Here is a 21,838-nt window from a genome sequence, read left to right on the forward strand (position 1 = left end):
AAGTGCTTCCTTTTTGCCAATTCCTTTTTTTTTAAATTTAATTTTATTTATTTTTGGCTGTGCTGGGTCTTCGTTGCTGCGCGCGGACTTTCTCTAGTAGCAGCGAGCGGGGGCTACTCTTCGTTGCGGTGCGCCAGCTTCTCACTGCGCTGGCTTCTCTTGTTGCGGAGCGTGGGCTCTAGGCGCGTGGGCTTCAGTAGTTGTGGCTCGCGGACTCTAGAGCGCAGGCTCAGTAGTTGTGGCACACGGGCTTAGTTGCTCCACGGCATGTGGGATCATCCCGGACCAGGGCTGGAACCCGTGTCCCCTGCATTGGCAGGCGGATTCTTAACCACTGCACCACTAGGGAAGCCCTGCCAATCCCTTTTAAAACATATATATTTTTTAAATTTAGCTCTAATAGGTACACATAGCACATTTTTAGAAATTGAGGTATAATTGACATATATTAGTTTTAGGTGTGCATCGTGATTCAGTACTTGTATATATTGTGAAATGATCATCACAATAAAGCTAGATAACATCTGTCACCATACATAGTTACAAAAAATTTTTTTCTTGTGATGAGAACTTTCAAGATAAACTCTCGGCAACTTTCAGATATGCAATATGGTATTATTAACTATAGTCACTGTGCTGTACTGACACATGTTAAAAATTCTTATAATAACTATGAGGAAGGTTCTGTTATTCCCATTTTAAAGATGAGGAAACTGAGGCACTAAGTTACTGAGAAGTTACGTAACTTATCCAGGATCACACAGCTAGTAGCTATAGAGCTGGGAAGAGAATGTATATATAGTCTGGTTCTACGATAATTGCTTTTAACCACTGCACTACACTGCTTATTATGTCATTGCATTGTCTTTCCAAAGATTAGAAAACACAGTATTAAATAAGTTTCACTTTTTAAACATGAACTTTTTACCTTTAAATTAAACGTGATTCATTTATTCCATTTATCAGCACGTATTTACTGAGTGTCTTCTATGTTCCAGACACTGTGATAAGTGCTGAGTTTTGAACAAGATGTACATAATCCTGACCACATGGATTTTATATTCTAGCAGAGAAGACATGCTAATAAGTTGTTCAACTAATGATTGAATTGCAGCTGTGGTAAATGCTACAAAGGAGAATTTGAGAGTGGAGTTTTTGCCAGGGATTCAAACGTGCTTTTAGCAATTAGGGAAGGATTCAGTGAGAAAATGGCATTTGAGCTAAGCTGAGAAAGAAGCCTTTCTTTGCCTACCTGAGGGTGTAACTAAAATTAGAGACTTAGAACCACCAGAGTGGTTCTGCATAGCACTCTGGAAGGAGATGAGCTAAACTCTATATGCCTCATTTGCCCTGATACACACTTCATTTGTCCTGAAAGTATCACTGTTTTGTATATTTGGTGCCTAGTATAATTGACATTTATAATGCTGACACAGTCATGAAATAGACTCTGTTCTTCATATTCTGTTTATTAAGACAGGGAAATGATAAAATAGAGAGTGAGAAAGGGTCTTCAGAAGTCTTAATCTACTGTTTTACCACTATACAAAAAGAGCCCCGGAAAATTCTACTGATTTGCCCAGAGGTTGGTTGTTTTTGTTTTTTTTTAAGATTCCTATAAATAGTGTAAATGAAAAAGATGTGTTTCGAAAAGTGTTTTAGTTGTGTGAAAAACTCAGTTATACAAAATAGTTTTTCCTTAATTACATGAAAAAATGATATGTTGACATAGTATTTATATTTAAAAGTTTCTCAGCTGGCCTCCTTTAGCCCTACTGGGAGTAAGGGTAAGCTTGTTATTTTTCTGTATAACTAGAGGGACTTGAATTAAATTGAAAAAGAAAGAAAAAACAGGGGGAAAAAAGTTGATGGTACTAAAGGTGAAAATAACCTGAAGTTATACATAATTTGATTCTTTTATATAGTAACAATGTTCATGAGTAATTTTTTTAACTGTACAAAAATGTTTTATCTGTGTTGGGACTGCAGTGAAACTTCCTCATAGCATCTGTTCTCTTCTCTGTTTAATAATTTCTTATATGAAATTTTTATTCCAGAAGACTCAGCTATTAGTTAGTAGAAGAAAATTATATCTCCCTTAATTCTTGCCTCATCAATTACCAAAGATAGAAAATGTTACAAAGAAGCTTCATGTTATATAACAAAGTTTACAGAAAAGTCACCATTTTCTTTTTGACTTAGTCATCTCATTTTTGATAGATTGCAAAGGTCGACTGCAAGGAGGTACTAGACATCATATGTAATCTGGAATCCGAGGGTCAGGATAACACAGCATTTGTTCTTTGTACGACTTACCTTACCCAGCAGCTCCAAACTGCAAGCGTATATTGTTCTTGGTAAGTATATTTAGTTTTTATTCCCTTTATTTGTTAGTACATAGTATATAGCATTTAGGGTTTATGTAAAATGTTGGTTTATTTCAAACTTGAAGACTAAGCAGATTAAATGATGACATGAGAATTAAATCTTTCTTAAAAGCTAAACCATTCAATTAAAAATATTATTGGTTTAATCTTTTCCAGGAGAGTCCAAAAATAAAGAGTAAAAAGTCTGAGCTCCTCTTGATTATTCCATGGAGAGTTGTCTGTTAACTTCAATATATATCTTCTTCTTTGAAGATAAAATTATGGCCGTGTAAACCAAATTGGCGTTAGGTTGTTTTCCTTTACATTTATTACATCTTCTGATAGTCACTTTTCCCGTCTTATTTGGAAACTCACTAATTATCTAGGTTTCTAGGTCAAACTTGCACTAGAGAAGGAAACCCATTTGAATTGTAATCTTTTTTTGCAACTTTGGTACTATTTAGCACAATTGCATTATTTGGTTTTAATTCAATTTATATCTTGTTTGCCTACAGAGTACTTAGTTGCTAAAAAGGTCACAGTAAGTGTAACCCTTGCTTCTTTCATCCTAACTGTATTGAAACTATTTAGGACAGCAGGACAAATGTGGTACACAGGAAACCTCTAAAATGCAAGACTCTATGGATAAGTATCAGATTAGTGGTACAGAAAACACTGTAAGAGATTAGAGAAGGGTGCTCACTGTACACCAGTGTTTAAGGAAGGTGTCAGGGAGGAGGTAGTATTTGAGCTTTAATTCAAAGAATGGGTTAGATTTGCATAACCTTGATTAGAGGAGCTTCTAAGAATGGCTTGAAGTTGGAAGTAAGCATTTTGTATATAGGAAAACCTAATAAAACCTTTCATATACTTCAGCCCTTATTGATCTTCCTTTGGAGCATCTGTGTATATCTATAAAGTTTTATAATTATTAGTATTTTTTATGTTGCTGTATTTCTTTTTATTTACTAATTTTTATACAAATACTATTTGAGTTCCTTAAATTATCTCTCCCAATCCTCCTAATAATCATTGTACAGATAAGGCAGTGGAGGATCAACAGGATCTGAGAAGTCTTATAATTGCCCACAGTCTCAGAGCTAAAGTGGTAGAGAGAGAGTAAAGCCCGTTTTGACCCCTAATACAGTGCTTTTCTTCTGTGCAGTTGTTTTCTTGGCACAGGGACAGAATTCACATCGCAGTCTTCTGCTAAGTCCTCTGTGCCAGACTTATATCTCCTCTGAGAAAGGAGATACTGGGATAGGGACTTAAATATCATTGTGGGCATTTTGTTAGCTAACCAAAAAAAAAAAAGTGCTATAAGTAAAAAGAATTTTAGCAGAGCAGTGAGATTTTTGATCATTATCAAGTAGAAGAATTTGTTTTTCATTCATTAGAGATTTAACCTCAGTAAAGCAGATGTATTTACTTGTGGAATAACCCCTATTTTTTCTTTTTACAGTTGTTTTCTTTGCGTATAATGAAAAAAATATCTGCTAGCTATAGCGAGGTTTTTAGTGCAAAGAATACATTAAATCACGTATGGGATGTGTTACAGATTATAAAGTGTTTTTCAAACTATAGTCACACAGTTCTTTTAATATTCTTGATATAGCTTCCCTTTTTTTTAGTGAGTCTAGGATTAATGCTGTTCTCCTGCAGCAGGAAGGGATTAAAAGGGATTTCCCTCTTATTGGCCTCCTGAGGAGCTATAATGAGTAAAGGAGAGGAAAGAAAATCTTAAATCACTTCACACTTTGTTAAAAGTAAGCTTCTTCCAAGCAATTCAGAGGGAAATAGAATATAAAATTTTAGAATTTTAAAACATTTTTTTCTCCTTTCTGTTGTTTTCAAAGGCTTTGGAGGTGGGTGGGTGGGGAGGCGGTGGTAGTGGGATATTGGAGTTAGCATAGCCATAACATAAAAACAGTGAATTTTACTAAGGAAAATGAGTCCCAGGAATTCTGTTCAAATAGGATAGATTCTTTTGTTGTGCTAGAGGTGTCCTGTGTTGAAGATAGTAGGCTATTTGGGAGTATTTGTCTAGAAAAGAAAAAAATTTTTTATTAATTGGTATTTTATTGATGACAGTAAAGTTGGAATATGATAATAAAAGCAGGCACTTATTTTAAATACACATATTAGAATTTATTAAGTGTCATTCTCGAATTTGGTCACCATTGAAGATATTTGAAAGGGAAACTATGTAACTATCACCCAAAACAGTTTTTTATTCTTTTAAATTTCCTTCAGAGACATTTACAAATTACAATAAAATATATCATTACTTTATAGCAATTACCATATTACTGATCTCAAAATGTATATCACTCAGCTTATTCATTAAGCTTAACCCTGAAAGATTTTTGGCTATTTGCAAAAATCAAAGAAGTGCTGGAGGAATGAGTTCCCTATATTTGTCTAGCAATGGTAACATAATTAGAGTAGCCATGCAAGTGAGAAAGATAACCCTTTTGAATGGGACAGTGTACATACAGATGTGTAATTGCTGCTGCTTCTTTAAAATAAAATGATACAGTTGAACCTTAAACCTCTACACTAAGCTTTCAGTGAGTATTTGATAGGTTGACCTTTGGTTTCTGTAACACCTCTGAGCTTTAAATCTTTTATGTTGTATGTTTGTGTTTCTTCAGATGTAATTTCGTGTCGCTTCTCTCCCAACTAGACTGTGATATACCAGGGTCGTCATGTATGTTGTCTAATTTACAATTCAGTCCCCAGCACCTGGCGAAGACCAGATCCAGATATCCATTCATGTTTTATTTAACTGAATTTTTTAGAGGAAAAATGAAGTCATGAGAATCATCTGTATTTGCAGGAGCCCTCTTTAGGGAGTGGTCATTCCTTAATTCCACGAAGTTTTCTTTGCCTCATTTCTAAAATACCTAAATTCTAGATCACAGTTTGACATTGTGGGCCTCCTGCTTTGCAGAAACAGTGCAGTTTAAGGTTCTTGCTTGGTAGCTAGATGTCTACCAAAATGTGTTTCCTACTATTAATAGAACTAAATTTCCTCTCCAATTTTTATGAATTTGTATATAATTTGTTGTCTTGAGGTAGGCGGTGGGCTAATTTGAGGGTGCAGTAAATCATCTGAAGCATCCATGTAGTAGAATCATTTTCAATACATTCTTTAATGGTGGTCCATTTTTTAAAAAATCACATCATTGTAGTGGTTGAAGAAGTATTGTCCTAGTGCATGTATGATCCAGGAGGCTATAAGTTGCTGTTGGTGGTTTCATTGTTCCAGTGTGCAGATTTGAATGGATGATTAAAGTGACATCTTGGCATTCTCACTAGTAATCCACCGGTTTTCATGGTGTCAGGCATGTTTGTATGTTTGGGTGGGTAATAGTAGTTTTAGTTTGTTTTGGTAATAGTTTTAAATCGCTCAGTTGTAACTGTGGAAATAAGTGTACAAATATAAAACACATGATAGAAATGTTCTTTTTTGATCGTGGTTATTTGGAGTTAACTAGAGTTTGAAATATTAAATTTGGAATAAATCAAGCCCTAGACATTCTGATTTTTTTAAAAAAAATCATTTTGAGAGACTTTAATTCTCAACCTGCCTTTTATCACTTTATCAGATTTGCCTAACTTTAAACTTGTAGCTAGCTGGTGAATTTTAGATAGTAGATATCCTTTACCCTTTTATCTTCATAATCAGGTTTTACTAGCTTTGATAATTTTGTTCTTTTCAGATAGCATAGATTTCACATATATTTTGGTAGGTACTTACTTTATCTGAGAGCATATGTAATTCTCCATTTCCTTCGTTATTCAGAATTTTGCATTATTCTCTAAAGTTTTATAAGTAACATGCTTACATGTGAATGAAGCAGTCTTCTAAGTTTAAAAATGAACAGTCACCCCAGTTACTTGCCTGCCTGGTAGCTGTTCTCAGTTTTTACTTTTTCTGGTTAGGAAAGCAATGCTAGTCACCAAACACAAATATTTAAAGGCATTTTAAGTTAATTTTACTTGTTATATATAGCTCAAATTTTCCATCATTAAATATTATAAACTTTAATCATATATGTCTTGAGACATATTTATTTCAATCTTTGAAGCAAGTTTTATATCTACGTAAGAATTTTACCATATGAGAATCCCAGTTACCTCCTTAAAAATGTAAGAAAATACGTTCTGTTAAACATGTTTGTTTTTAAATCTATTATAAAAAGAGGTGTATTCATTTCTTAAGCTTTGGGTTTGTATCGTTTCCTGGAATAGTCTGTGTTAATAGCAATAATAGGATATTAGTGTTCTAAAACAGGCTCATGAAAATAATATTATTTTTTAATGGAAATCATTTAACAAATACACAGTATCCATTGAGGTTGTACAGAAAAGAGTCACTTTAAAACTTTTTTTTTTTAATAAATTTATTTATTTATTTTTGGCTGTGTTGGGTCTTCGTTTCTGTGCGAGGGCTTTCTCCACTTGCGGCGAACGGGGGCCACTCTTCATCGCGGTGCGTGGGCCTCTCACTGTCACGGCCTCTCCAGGCTCCAGACGCGCAGGCTCAGTAGTTGCGGCACACGGGCTTAGTTGCTCCGCGGCATGTGGTATCTTCCCAGATCAGGTCTCGAACCCGTGTCCCCTGCATTGGCAGGCAGATTCTTAACCACTGCGCCACCAGGGAAGCCCTAAAAAATTTTTTAAAATAAATTTATTTATTTTATTTTTGGCTACGTTGGGTCTTTGTTGCTGCACAAGGGCTTTCTCTAGTTGCAGCAAACAGGGGCTACTCTTGGCTGCAGTGCGCGGGCTTCTCGTTGCATTGGCTTCTCTTGTTGCGGAGCACGGGCTCTAGGTGTGCAGGCTTCAGTAGTTGCGGTGCACAAGCTTGGTTGCTCCGTGGCATGTGGGATCTTCCCGGACCAGGGCTCGAACCCGTGTCACCTTCATTGGCAGGTGGATTCTTAACCACTGCCCCACCAGGGAAGTCCCCAGTCACGTTTTTTAAAGTGATAGCATTCTCTTCTGTTTTGCTAAGGAACTTTTCTTGAATTCACATTTCATATTAACATTAGCATTTCTATTCTGGGCATTTGTTGAGTTTCTAGTGCTTTTCCTTTAGAGTTTTCTCTTAGCCCATTCAGTACTTTTATTTAACTTATTCTTTTCAAGCTTTTCTTAGTTTTCATAATGAATATTTGTGGGATTCTTGTATTTTAGCCATTTCCAAGAGTGCCATTTTAATAACTTTATTAGTAATATTTAAGATATTATCATTCCAAGATACAGGCCTAAGTAGCATCATGACATTTTAGAGATGTAAAGGGCCCATGAGATTGACGTGGTGAAGTACTATACCATTAGAATATTTCATAGTTGTATACACTTTGTTGGCAGTGTATTGATGTCTGATGATCCTTGCACACTAGGACAGGGCTTAATTCAGTCAGTATAATTACCAATGTAAGGGGTAAAACCTTTTGGAACAAGATGGGATCTAAGTAAGTCTTTGAAAATGTCAGCATAAAGGAAGTAGTCTTTTGTTGTTTTTATTTTTGCCCAGGTACAAAGAAGAAAGAAGTGGGGGAATTTTCAAGGAGGATTCTTCTTAATAATTTTACTAGTTTGAGAGGAAGCAGAATATAGAGTTTTTTTCTTCTAGGTTTTACTTACTGTCACTTTTTCACAAACCAAAAAATTGGAGTAGCAAATACCAGTTGCTTTAAATGTTTTACCATAATCTTTCTTTTTATAGGGAATTGACTCTCTTTTGGAGTAAACTGCAAAGAAGAATCGATCCTTCTATAGACACTTTTTTGGAGCGCTGTCGTCAGTTTGGTGTCATAGCTAAAACACAGCAGCATTTATTTTGCCTGATTAGAGTTATACAAACTGAAGTGAGTAATTTATGCTTTTTATGCTGATCGTTGTGGAGGGAAGAAATGAGTGGGGAGATAACTTCTCAGGAAACTCCTTTTAAATAAGGGAAAATGAGAAATAATGGGGTTTAATAAGGTTATGGAATGGGACATATCTAGCTGTTTCTACAGACTTACTTCCTAGGAATCTACAATTTTTTTTTCATGGGAAATAGTGATTGACTTGACAGACCACTGGAGGAGGGAAAGATTATGTTTCTTGGTTGTCACCTCAACCACCCTATATCTCCTTTTCCTAGAACAGTGTTCTGTATTTTACACAGGCATGTTTGTTTGCAAATTAACATAATAATTATAAAGAAAGAAAGTAAAATTGTATTTTTCAGCTCCTTCAGGATGGAGTGATAGATTCTAGGTTTTAGACTAACAGAACATTTCCAGAATCGACTGTACACAAATTATAAACTGTGCAAATTAGGAAACAAGTTAGGTTTTTTTCGTTTTTTGTTTTTCTTAAAGAAATAAATATTTCCTAAAATGAAATGAAGTGCCTTGTTTTTTTAGTTCAGCCCCATACATGTATGCTAAGACTGCCAGCCTGGAGATTTGAGATGATTCTTATGCTATGTTCTGTTTCTGTTTTGTTTTTAATACCTACTCATGACTGAGATCTCTATATACCCATATCCATAATGGTTTATGCGTATGTTTTATGGGTTACATCTTTGACAACATCCAGGGATTGTTTATACTAAAGTCAAGGCACAGTTGTATCTTTGATACCTCCCATCTCCTTTAATGTAACCTTCCATATCCTGTACTTTATTTGAAATACGTGTATCTAGTCTTCTCCGGTGAAGACAGGAAAAGGTAAAAGTTGTGTGAAGCATAAGCTAGGTGATGATTATTTCTAATCACTGCAAATGAAGTTGTGTCTCCTATCTCATAGAGAACATGTTCAAGTAATTACAGAACTTGCCTTGTTTAGAAAAATTAGTGGTACAACTGGCCTTTAAAAAGTTGTTGTTTTTTTCCCAATCTTTAAGGGAAGTATGAATTTTCTGTTGCTGCATAACAGATTACCACAACTTAGCACTTCAGTTAACACCCACTTATTAGCTCACGGTTTTGTAGGGCAGAAGTCCAGCACAGTGTGGCATGGTTCACTGCTCAGTATCACAAGGCTGAAAATGAGGTGTTGGCCAGGCTGAGTTTTTATCTGGAGGCTCTGTGGAAAATCCACTTCTAAGCTCATTTTTATTGTTGACAGAATTCAGTTCCTTTCAGTTATAGGGCTGAAGTCCTCATTTTCTTGCTGGCTGTCAGCCACAGTCTGTTTTCAGCTCCTAGAAGCCACCCTCATGCCATTCCTTCATTTTCAATCCAGCAAAGGCACTAGGAGTTCTTCAAATCTGACCTCCTCTACCTCTGACTTCCAGATCTAGATTTAAAGGGCTTGAGTGATTAGGTCAGGTCTAGGTAATCCACTTGTCTTAAGATCAGTGGATTTGAGGCTTTAATTACATCTGCAAAGTCCCTTTTGCCATGTAACGTAACATAATTATAGGAATGATATTTATAGGTTCTGCTTATACTCAAAGCAAGGAGATTATACAAAAGTGAAGGTCAGTGCGGGTCATCTTAGATTTCTGTTTACCTCAAGGAACCACAAAAAATGGGAAAGATGCTAGAGGATTAGGGAAGGTGGGCTTCTGACACAGACCAAGGAATTTGCTGTCCATTTGTATAACCAAAACCCATTTCTTTTTCATCTCAGTCTAGGACATTTTCCACTGTAATCCTTGTTTATATTTGTCCTGAAGGGTAGGAAAGTTATGGACTGGTAGGTGGAAGGGGAGTGAATGTGGAATTCTTTTCAAATTGAGAGACTTAACCTCTAGCTTTTTAAAAGAGAGGTGATCTAACTTGTATCAGTTGGGATGTAGTTCTGCTGTGAATGGTAGATATCCCACAGTGATAGCGGTGTAAAGAAGATAGAAGTTTCTCCCTCTCCTATACAGGTAGATAACCCAGGTAGACAGGCCAGGGTTGCTCTCATGGCTCCACATATCAGAAACCCAGGTTCCTTTTATCTGCTGTTAACACTTAGCTTCCATCTCATATTCCAATCCCAGCTATAATGTCTCCATTCCAGATAGCGAGAAGTGGAGTGGAGAGCAAACCACACTATGACACACCTTTTCCCCCACTCCTTCCAACACACACACACACACACACACACACACACACACACACACACACACACACACACACACACACACACACACAGTCACGGTTACATCTAGCTGCAGGGGAAAGCTAGGAGATATATTGATTATTTGATTATTCCAGGTGACTTTGTAACCAGATAAAACCAGGTGTTCTGTTTTTGTAAAAGAAGAGGTGAAATGATATTAGCACAGCTAGCAACCTTGCGAAGGAAAAGGTTAATGATGCTGAAAAGCTTTTGTGGGCGTTGGGTCTCTTGCGGAAGGAGGGCCTTGTAATAGAACCTCCTTATGTTCTGGGCTTCAGTTTTCTGTAAACAAAGAGCTTAAACCAAATGATCAATTAAAAGTGCTCAGAGTTGTTATATTTTGATTCTGTGACTTGAGAAAGTCATATTGGAAGGGATGACTTTAGAGAATCCAGGGTCTCTCTCAAGACTTCAAAAATAGTATGACAGAAGAAAGGATGTGGATGTGGTTATATTTGAAGTAGAAGGCATAAGAAGAGGGATAATCTTGAAGCCAGTTTATTTGGCCTTAGGGCCCTTTTTGGTGGAACATATAAGTAGTACTGTTTTGCAAAACATGACTTTATTTAGTTTAATCCTTTCTCTTTAGTAATAAAGAAGCTGAAAATTAGAGATGCGTGACTTTTGGAGAAAGTCTGTTAAGTTTTAAAATCATAGGTTCTTAACAAGTTACTTAACCCCTTTGGAAGACTGTGAGATAAACAGCAAAGAATGTGTGTTGTTTCTTAAACAGCCTAATGTAGTTGAAATGGTAAAATTTGTGAAATCATTAAGAACACTTTTCAAAAAAAAAATAACTACCATTATACATTCTGAACAGATATACCAAGAAGTTACTTGTTAAAGGAGTGATGAATAAATTAGAATTAGGATATGGAATGTGGAGCTGAATTTTGAAGAAACTGATAGATATGAATAATTTGTTAGGTTTTAAACCAGGAAGCTGAAGAAGTGCCTTGGCGTATTGTATCAAGGGCACATGGGATATCGCCAAGTCAATTAACTTTGGAGTTGGTATAGAGTGTAAAGTGGTTAAGACTCAGACGCTGGGAAAAGATGCTTTAAGTTTAAATTCTTGCTCCTCTGCTCACTAGCTGGTGACATTGGCAACTAATTTTCTGAGCCTTGGTTCCTTCATCTATAAAATGAGGATGATGTATGCAAAAAGTTTATTTAGAATAGTGCCTAGGATGTAGTAAGGAGTCTGTAACTTGATGGTAATTATTTCTTTGTGTTCTCAGCATTTAGAATGGTGCCCAATGAGAATAATTGCTTAGCAAATTGATGTTTGAACAGTGGAATTTATCCTCAAATATTTTATGGGGTTCTGTTGAATATCTACTATGTTCCAACATTGTAATACTCATTTTGTGTTACCTTATTTCATTTTTATAACAGCATTAGGAAAATCCAATACTGCCACTATAATTATCATTGTACAGATGAGGAAACTGAGGCTTAGAGGAGTTAAAAACTTCTCACTGTAGTGAAGCTGGGGTTCAAAGTCAGTCAGAGTCATACTCAAAATTTTGTGCTCTTAAGTACTGTATTTTAAGCCACTCTGCCATAAGATCCTCCTTTTCTTGGTTTATATTATTTTCACGCACCCTTTCAGCCTCTCACATGAAAGAATCATCTTAAATGCACTTACCTTTTATCATATACAACCAGATCTTTTTTGTGATTTTTTGACTGATTTCTGAGAAGCTCCTGCTATAGAGAAATTTTCTGTTGTTTTTCCATGGGAAACTGAGATTTCAGTACACCTGTAACTACAGAGTATTAATTATTTTAGGAGGAAATGGAAAGGATCGCTTATTCTAAGCCTTGAGGTTTTGAAAACACCCAATTGTTCATGACATAGACATATGAGTTTTTTAAATTTAATTCAATCTTAGACCCACTTTTATGCATGTGTTTCCTCTTGCACCCATTTATTTAAGCCCTATCCTTCCTGCCCAGCTTGAGACAATTCTTTTTTGAATCCTTCAGTGACCTTATTTATCCTGACTGAGCTCCTTTGCATTTATGTGCTTTTATACATTTGGCACACAGATAAATTCCTTGAGGGTTAAGGACTGCTTTAATATGCAGTGCCTTATAAAGTTGGATACTCTATAAATGTACATTGTTGTTGTTCATGGTTGTAACATCTAATCCAGTCCTTTGCATGTTGAAAGAAGGAGGATCTAAATGTAACTTGCAGGAAGAAAGATTTAAGAACTTTAAGTTTTAAGAAGTAAGTGTGTGTGTGTGTGTGTGTGTGTGTGTGTGTGTGTGTGTGTGTGTCTTATCAGTGAAAGTTATGTAATGTTTCCAAACTGGGGAAAAAAAACCTTTTCTTCCCTATTTTTCTTAACAGGCACAAGATGCTGGTCTTGGGGTGTCGATTTTACTATGTGTCAGAGCTCTTCAACTCAGATCAAGTGAGGATGAAGAAATGAAGGCATCAGTTTGTAAAACAATTGCTTGTCTTTTACCAGAAGATTTAGAAGTTAGACGAGCCTGTCAGCTTACAGAATTCTTAATTGAACCCAGTTTGGATGGATTTAATATGTTGGAAGAACTGTATTCTCAACCAGATCAAAAATTTGATGAAGAAAATGCACCAGTTCCGAATTCTCTCCGATGTGAGCTTTTACTAGCTTTAAAAGCCCACTGGCCATTTGATCCTGAATTTTGGGACTGGAAAACTTTAAAACGACACTGCCACCAACTTCTGGGACAAGAAGCCTCAGATTCTGATGATGACCTAAGTGGCTATGAACTGTCTATTAATGACACAGATGTTTTAGAGTCATTTCTTAGTGATTATGAGGAAAGTAAAGAAGATAAACAATATAGAAGAAGAGATTTGACAGATCACCAAAAGGAGAAAAGAGACAAAAAACCCATTGGTTCTTCTGAAAGATACCAGAGATGGCTCCAGTATAAATTTTTCTGTTTGTTATGTAAGCGGGAATGTATAGAGGCCAGGATTCTTCATCATTCGAAGATGCATATGGAAGATGGAATTTACACCTGTCCGGTTTGTATTAAAAAATTCAAGAGAAAAGAAATATTTGTTCCTCATGTGATGGAACATGTTAAAATGCCACCAAGCAGAAGGGACCGCTCTAGAAAGAAGTTACTGTTGAAAGGCTCTCAGAAGGGAGTTTGTCCCAAGAGCCCTTCTGCAACCCTAGAGCAAGGTCAGTCATTGAATGAACAAGCCAAAGGAGAGTCACATGAGTATGTCACATTCAGCAAATTAGAAGATTGCCACCTGCAAGACAGAGATTTGTACCCATGTCCTGGCACAGACTGTTCCCGTGTGTTTAAGCAGTTTAAATACTTAAGTGTGCATCTTAAAGCTGAACACCAAAATAATGATGAAAATGCCAAGCACTACTTAGATATGAAAAATAGAAGAGAGAAGTGTACTTACTGTCGACGACATTTCATGTCTGCTTTTCACCTGCGAGAGCATGAACAAGTGCATTGTGGTCCTCAGCCTTATATGTGTGTATCTATAGATTGCTATGCTAGGTTTGGATCAGTGAATGAACTGCTTAACCATAAACAAAAACATGATGATCTGCGTTATAAATGTGAATTAAATGGCTGTAATATTGTTTTCAGTGACTTGGGACAGCTTTACCACCATGAAGCACAACACTTTAGGGATGCGTCTTACACATGCAACTTCGTTGGCTGTAAAAAGTTCTATTATTCCAAAATTGAATACCAGAATCACCTCTCAATGCATAATGTTGAAAGTTCAAATGGAGATGTGAAGAAATCAGTGAAACTTGAGCCTGCAGCAGGTGACAAGCAAGATTGTATTGATCAGCCCCATCTACTTGACCAAACTGATAAATCACATTTACCAGAGGATCTTCTTTTCTGTGCAGGATCAGCTAGTTCTCAAATAGAAACTGCAGAAAATCTGAAAGAAAACAGTGACAGTAATTCTAGTGATCAGTTAAGTCATAGCTCTTCAGCTTCCATGAACGAAGAGTTAATTGACACACTGGATCACTCTGAAACCATGCAGGATATATTATTGTCTCACGAGAAAGTCTTTGTGCCCTCCGGTTTAAAAGAAAAATGTTCCAATGTGGCAGTTTGTTTTGATGGGACTAAGTTTACCTGTGGTTTTGATGGCTGTGGTTCCACATACAAAAACGCAAGAGGCATGCAGAAGCATCTAAGGAAGGTTCATCCATACCATTTCAAACCCAAAAAGGTAAAGACAAAAGATCTGTTTCCCTGTTTGGGTAATGAACATAATCCAGCAACTGAAAAGTTTGATACAGAACCTAAACCTAGCTCAGATACAAACAGTGACTCCCCAGATGAAGGTCTAGATCACAATATTCATACTAAATGTAAACGAGAACATCAGGGTTATTCCTCAGAAGCCACCATTTGTGCTTCTAAAAGGCCGTGTACAGAGGATACCATGTTGGAACTTCTGTTACGCTTGAAGCATTTAAGCTTGAAAAACTCAATAACACATGGATCTTTCTCAGGGTCATTGCAGGGGTACCCATCCAGTGGTGCTAAGTCTCTTCAAGCGGTGTCACCTACAATCTCAGACCTTAATTTTCAGAATCAAGATGAAAATATGCCAAGTCAGTACCTGGCACAGCTGGCAGCCAAGCCTTTTTTCTGTGAGCTTCAAGGATGCAAATATGAATTTGTGACCAGAGAGGCTTTGTTAATGCATTATCTTAAGAAACATAATTACTCAAAAGAAAAAGTCCTTCAGCTAACCATGTTTCAACATCGGTATTCCCCGTTCCAGTGTCATATCTGCCAAAGGTCATTTACAAGAAAAACACACCTTAGGATTCATTATAAAAATAAACATCAAATTGGCAGTGACAGAGTAACTCAAAAACTATTAGATAATGAAAAATGTGATCATGAAGGTCCATGCTCAGTAGACAGGTTGAAAGGTGATTGTTCCGTGGAACTTGGAGGTGATCCCAGCAGTAACTCTGAGAAGCCACACTGTCATTCTAAAAAGGATGAATGCAGTTCAGAAACAGATTTGGAGTCATCGTGCGAAGAAACAGAAAGTAAAACATCTGATATATCATCACCAATAGGTAGCCATAGAGAAGAAGGAGAAGGAAGAGAGGGGAGAGGTAGCAGGAGAACTGTTGCTAAAGGAAATCTCTGCTATATTTTGAATAAATACCACAAACCATTCCATTGTATCCATAAAACTTGCAACTCCTCATTCACCAATCTAAAAGGCTTGATTCGCCATTACAGGACTGTACATCAGTACAACAAAGAACAGTTATGTTTAGAGAAAGATAAAGCGAGAACCAAAAGGGAACTTGTCAAATGCAAAAAGATATTTGCTTGCAAGTATAAGGAATGTAACAAGCGTTTCCTGTGTTCTAAAGCTCTTGCTAAGCACTGTAGTGACTCTCATAACCTAGACCACATTGAAGAGCCGAAAGTGCTTTCTGAAGCAGAGTCAGCGGCCAGGTTTTCCTGTAACCAGCCTCAGTGCCCGGCTGTTTTTTATACATTCAGCAAGTTGAAGCACCACTTGATGGAACAGCATAATATTGAAGGAGAAATACATTCAGATTATGAAATTCATTGTGATCTTAATGGCTGTGGCCAGATTTTCACCCATCGCAGTAATTATTCTCAACATGTATATTATCGACATAAGGACTATTATGATGATCTGTTTAGAAGCCAGAAAGTGGCAAATGAAAGGCTACTAAGGAGTGAAAAGGTGTGTCAAAAAACTCACCCTCAGGGGCATGAACATCAGACTACCAGGAGATCGTTTAATGCTAAGGCTAAAAAGTGTGGCTTAATCAAAGAAAAGAAAGCTCCGATTAGTTTTAAAACAAGAGCTGAAGCCCTCCATATGTGTGTGGAGCATTCTGAGCACACGCAGTACCCTTGCATGGTTCAAGGATGCTTATCTGTGGTGAAGTTGGAGAGCAGCATAGTGAGGCATTACAAACGTACCCATCAGATGAGTAGTGCCTATTTAGAGCAACAGATGGAAAATCTTGTCGTTTGTGTTAAGTACGGTACCAAAATTAAGGAGGAGCCCCCTTCTGAAGCAGAGCCCTGTATAAAGAAAGAAGAAGATAGAAGCTGTGAATCAGAGCTCACAAAGCACAGCCATTCCCCAGGTGACAGTAGCATACCTGTCCAGACCGCCGATTCCCTTTATCCAGGTGAAAGGGATGGAGGTCAGAAAGGATGTACAGAAAGCAACCCAGTTTTTGATGCAGATACTCTGCTCTACAGAGGAACTTTGAAATGTAACCATAGTTCAGAAACCACTTCTTTGGAACAGTGTAATACAGTTCAGCCTCCTCCTTGTAAAATAGAAAATTCCATACCTAATCCTGATGGGACTGAAAGTGGGACTTATTTCACAAGTTTCCAGCTGCCTTTACCAAGGATCAAAGACTCAGAAACCGGGCAGCAAAGTTCAGGGCAAGAAAACACTGTAAAAAATTCAACCCATGTCCCAAAAGAGAATTTTAGGAAGCATCCACATCCCAGGTCATTTGATTTGAAGACTTACAAACCCATGGGATTTGAATCTTCATTTCTGAAATTTATTCAGGAAAGTGAAGAGAAAGAAGATGATTTTGATGATTGGGAGCCTTCAGAGCACTTACCATTAAGTAATTCTTCACAACCCAGTAATGACTTAACAGGGAGTGTTATGGCAAACAATATGGTGAATGACAATGACCCTGAAGTTGACATACCTCATTCTTCCAGTGACTCTGCAATTCATGAGAACCTGACTGCAATCCCACCTTTAATAGTAGCTGAGACGACAACAGTTCCTCCCTTGGAAAACCTGAGGGTCGTATTGGACAAAGCATTAACAGACTGTGGAGAACTTGCCTTAAAACAGCTTCATTATCTTCGGCCAGTGGTTGTCCTTGAAAGATCTAAGTTTTCCACACCAATTTTAGAGTTGTTTCCAACAAAAAAGACAGATGAGCTTTGTGTAGGAAGTTCCTAAATAGCAATTTTGTTTTAGAAACAGACTGGCTCCAACACTGCAACATGGGGACAATTGCCAACTCGAACAAAGGCTGAGAACCAGCCACACCATTGTTTAGGGTAGAATAGGCTGTGTATTTACATGAATGTATAATATCTATGTCAGCAGTATTGGCTGAGTCCATTAGCTCTCCAGTTGGTTTATTGATTGGTTTTTTTTTGTTTGTTTATTAAAAAAAATGGAACTGTATTCTTGTTTGGTGCTAATTAATACATCAAAATATATTGGGGCTTCCTTTTTCAAATTAAGTGTGCATGATTGTATATGGAACAAATACTAAGATCCCAGGGTGGGAGGGCTAGGGAAAGGGATATGTTCTTACTTGACTTGAATGTGCACCTGAGGGTGCTCTGTGTAATATATTGTACACTACAGCATCTTATATTTTTTGAGTTGAGTTTCAATAAATTACAATTTTTCACCCATTTTTTGTTTAGTGATAATGAGTTTTCATGCCACACATAAATTGGAATTGCACTTATATTTTCTGGAATGTGCACTTATATTTTACCCCAGTAGTTTTTTGTTTCTTATTAACCAAACCATTCAGATGAAGCTTCCTTTTGAATGACTATTGTCTTAAAATTTTTGTGGAAAGAAAATTCCGAGATAGGATAATTAACTCTGGGAGTCAAGATAGCTCCCAGAAGAGGATGTCCAGGAGTTGTCCAGGTAGAAAGGAGAGCGTATGCCGAACATAATGTGAAGGGCACACCAAATTCAGAGATGTAAAGTCATGTTTCCAGGCAACTACAAATAATTTGATAGGCTGTCAGTAAAAGGGGAGCACTGGAGCGGATGAGATTATTGTAGAGATAGGCAGGAGCCAAACCATGAACACTAAGGACTTTGGACTTGAGTCCATAGGCAGCTGAGAGCCTTTGAAGAATTTTAAACAAAACATTCATGTTAATAATCTGTAGATCACTTGAAATGAGTGTGATTTGAGGGGCTGAGAATGGAAACAGTAGATATTAAGACTGTTGAAGTAATTGAGGCAAACTTGGTGAGAGTCTGTACTGACAACTGCAGCAGAGGGAAGAGTAGACGAAATTGAAAAATTCAAGAGGATTATTGGATGTTGGAGGGTGAAGAAAACGTTTTGAGGAAAACTTAAGGTTCAGTAGTGATACAACCAATTGAGGTGGGACTACAAAAGGAAGAAATGGATTTGGGGGAAGAGGATGGAATGTATTCTTATAAATACAGCAGCTTTATTCTCTGTTCCTTTTAAAGTTTGCAGCCACTTTCATTAGCTAGCAATGGAACGACTCGTACTCCTAATATCCCTTTCTTTTGCCTCTGGTTAAGATTTTAAGATCTTTTCTCTAACCCTTAAACCTTGTTTTATCAGCTCTCAGGGATTTCATTCTGCCACCTCCTCATCCTAAGAGTCTAAAGCACCCCCAAGCCCAAGTCATTTCTTGGCTCAGGTCGTAGTAGGTAACAGGTTCTCAAACAAGATTCTGTTGAAAGAAAAAGTGACAGAGTAGAACATCTTAGAGGTTGAGGTCACTCCTGACTCCTTTGGGATCTTTGGCTAATTTCTTCTGTGGGCTTCAGTTTCCTCACTTACGAAGTGAGGCGGTGTAGGTGATGATTTTGAAAGGTCCTTATCTGTGACCTGAGCATGAGAAATAACCAGTGGCCTCATTTTAAAAATTCCTAATACTAGAGATTTTTAGATCAGACCAAGAGAAAGCTGCTAATTTGTTTAAGACTAAACTATATCCAGCCAAAAAAAAATTGTAAAAATTTAAAAATAAAGGGGAGGGCTTCCCTGGTGGCACAATGGTTAAGAATCCGCCTGCCAGTTCAGGGGACATGGGTTCGAGCCCTGGTCCAGGAAGATCCCACATGCCGCAGAGCAACTAGGCCAGTGAGCCACAACTACAGAGCCTGCGCCCTAGAGCCTGCGAGCCACAACTACTGAGCCCATGCAGCACAACTACTGAAGCCTGCATACCTGGAGCCCGTGCTCCGCAACGAGAAGCCCGTGCACTGCAACGAAGAGTAGCCTCGGCTCGCTGCAACTACAGAAAGCCTGCACGCAGCAATGAAGACTCAACGCAGCCAAAAATAAAATAAATTTTTAAAATAAATAAATAAAAATAAAGGAGAATTCCCTGGTCGTCCAGTGGGTAGGGCTCTGCACTCCCACTGCAGGGGGCAGTTTCGATCCCTGGTCAGGGAACTAAGATCCCACATGCCGCCTAGTTCGGCCAAAATAAAATACACTCAACTATATCCATTCAACCACCTCTAACTCCTACCTCCTGGAAGGACCAAGTGAGTCCATTTGCAGTGGACCCAAACCCTAATTTTCAGAACCCAGTTGAAGGTTTGCTTTAAGGTGACGCTAAGATCATGTTCTGTTCCAGTTGTAGTGGCTTGCTTCATCTGATCTTTATTGAAGACAATGTTCTGTTAAAAACCAGCATGTGTGATTATATGATAATACAGAAGATCAGAGGGCTATTTTTGAAGTTTTTAGTACTGTCATTTTTACTTGATGTCTCTTTGGGGTTTGTCCCCAACCCCTGACACAGACCTGGAAGCACTGAGTTTGTGCCCCCTAAAATGATATGTGGAAGTCGAGAATGCCAGACACTTTGATTCTTGAATTTTACCCAGAATTCTCTTGCTTCCATGTTTCCCCATGTTCATGAGCACATGTGTGAAAGAGACCAAGTCATTAGTGATTAGCCTTTCTAGGGATTTCATCCCTAACCTATCCTCTTGGTCCCAGGTTACCTACTTTTTTTTTTTTTTTAAAGAAGATGTTGGGGGTAGGAGTTTATTAATTAATTAATTTATTTTTGCTGTGTTGGGTCTTCGTTTCTGTGCAAGGGCTTTCTCTAGTTGTAGCAAGCAGGGGCCACTCTTCATCGCGGTGCGTGGGCCTCTCATCTCACTATCGCAGCCTCTCTTGTTGCGGAGCACAGGCTCCAGACGCGCAGGCTCAGTAGTTGTGGCTCACAGGACTAGTTGCTCCACGGCATGTGGGATCCTCCCAGACCAGGGCTCAAACCCGTGTCCCCTGCATTAGCAGGCAGATTCTCAACCACTGCGCCACCAGGGAAGCCTGTCCCAGCTTACCTACTTTTGACCTGCACTGTGAAGGACAGTCACTGGAGAACAGAGTTAGTCATTAGCCAAATATGTAAAGATAATTCCAGATGTTTTGGGAGATAAAAATAACAAAGCAGATTTGTTACAGGATCTGCTATCATGGAGCTTTAATGTGAGAGCTGGGGTAGCTTAAACATTTTAATCAAAGTGTGGTCATGGGCATCACCTAGGAGCTTGTTCAAGATGTAGAATGTCAAGTCCAGACCTCCTGGTCCAAAATCTGCATTTCAGTAAGATCTCCAGATGATTTATAGGCACAGAAAAGTTCTAGAAGCAGTGGCCCAGAATACGAAGTGGGAAGTGCTGTGAGAATGCAGGATAATTACACTTTTTTTTTTAGCACTTTACATAAAATTACCTTGTTGAATTTTCATAACTCCATGAAGTCAGTACTGTTAGTATTCTTATTTGACAGATAAAAACTTAAGAGAGGGATGAAGTGTCTTGCCTAGCTGATAAAGCTAGGAAGAGGTGGAGCCCAGCTTCCAATCTCATCTGACTGGAAAATGTCAGGGAGGGGAACTTAATGTGAAAGAAGAAAGATGGAAAGTGGCAGGTGGTATTTAAAGTACCACAAATACCACAGTTCTGTAATTAAGCTGTATTTTTTGTGAAAGTGAGTAGTGGGAAATAAAGTTTGAAGCATAGGTAAAAGCCAGGTCATGCAGATCCAACTCCAGTCATATGTCCAGTGTTGACAGTTACTCATTTGAGAAAGAGGTGGAAAGGAGAAACTATTGTTTCTGTGAATATCGTGTGACCTATGGAAAAGTCAGTTTTTCTTTCGGAAAGAAACTTCTGAAAATCAGAAAAGTTGCTTGGTGTCCCCTCTTCACCCCCATGGTAGACGGTGAGGCCTCGCGGCTTTATACTCCTGATTCAGGACACAACCTCCTATTATGTACAGCTGAGTCTGCAAAGAGTGGCCCACTGTGCTAGCGGCCTGCTTTGTCTACACTTGCAGAAATATAGTCTGTGACGGCCTGCATTTGGAGGCCTGAACCTCTCTGAGGAAGTAACTGGGATAGTCAGGAGATTTAAAAACCTGTCAACCTGTATTTGGCAGGTTTAGCCTGGAAAAGAGAAGACAAGAGGCAATAGGAAAGCTATAGCCAGATATTTACTAAGCACACACCTTCTGCCAGCTTCTGGGGAGAACGTTGAA

General features: G+C 37.9%; 1 protein-coding gene across 2 annotated transcripts in view; it reads left to right on the forward strand.

The window, feature by feature from the left end:
- The window catches only part of RLF (RLF zinc finger), an 82,951-nt gene extending 65,221 nt beyond the window's left edge, over nt 1-17,730 (forward strand). For both annotated transcript variants that reach the window (XM_067725635.1, XM_067725636.1), the window contains 3 exons: nt 2,221-2,357; nt 8,107-8,248; nt 12,850-17,730. In XM_067725635.1, coding sequence (XP_067581736.1) covers nt 2,221-2,357; nt 8,107-8,248; nt 12,850-17,499 — 4,929 coding nt within the window. In that variant the 3' untranslated portion in view covers nt 17,500-17,730. The remainder of the gene's footprint in view (nt 1-2,220; nt 2,358-8,106; nt 8,249-12,849) is intronic.
- The last annotated feature ends 4,108 nt before the right edge of the window (nt 17,731-21,838 follow it).

Source organism: Pseudorca crassidens, chromosome 2 (genome assembly GCF_039906515.1).
Source record: "Pseudorca crassidens isolate mPseCra1 chromosome 2, mPseCra1.hap1, whole genome shotgun sequence".
Classification (NCBI taxonomy): domain Eukaryota; kingdom Metazoa; phylum Chordata; class Mammalia; order Artiodactyla; family Delphinidae; genus Pseudorca; species Pseudorca crassidens.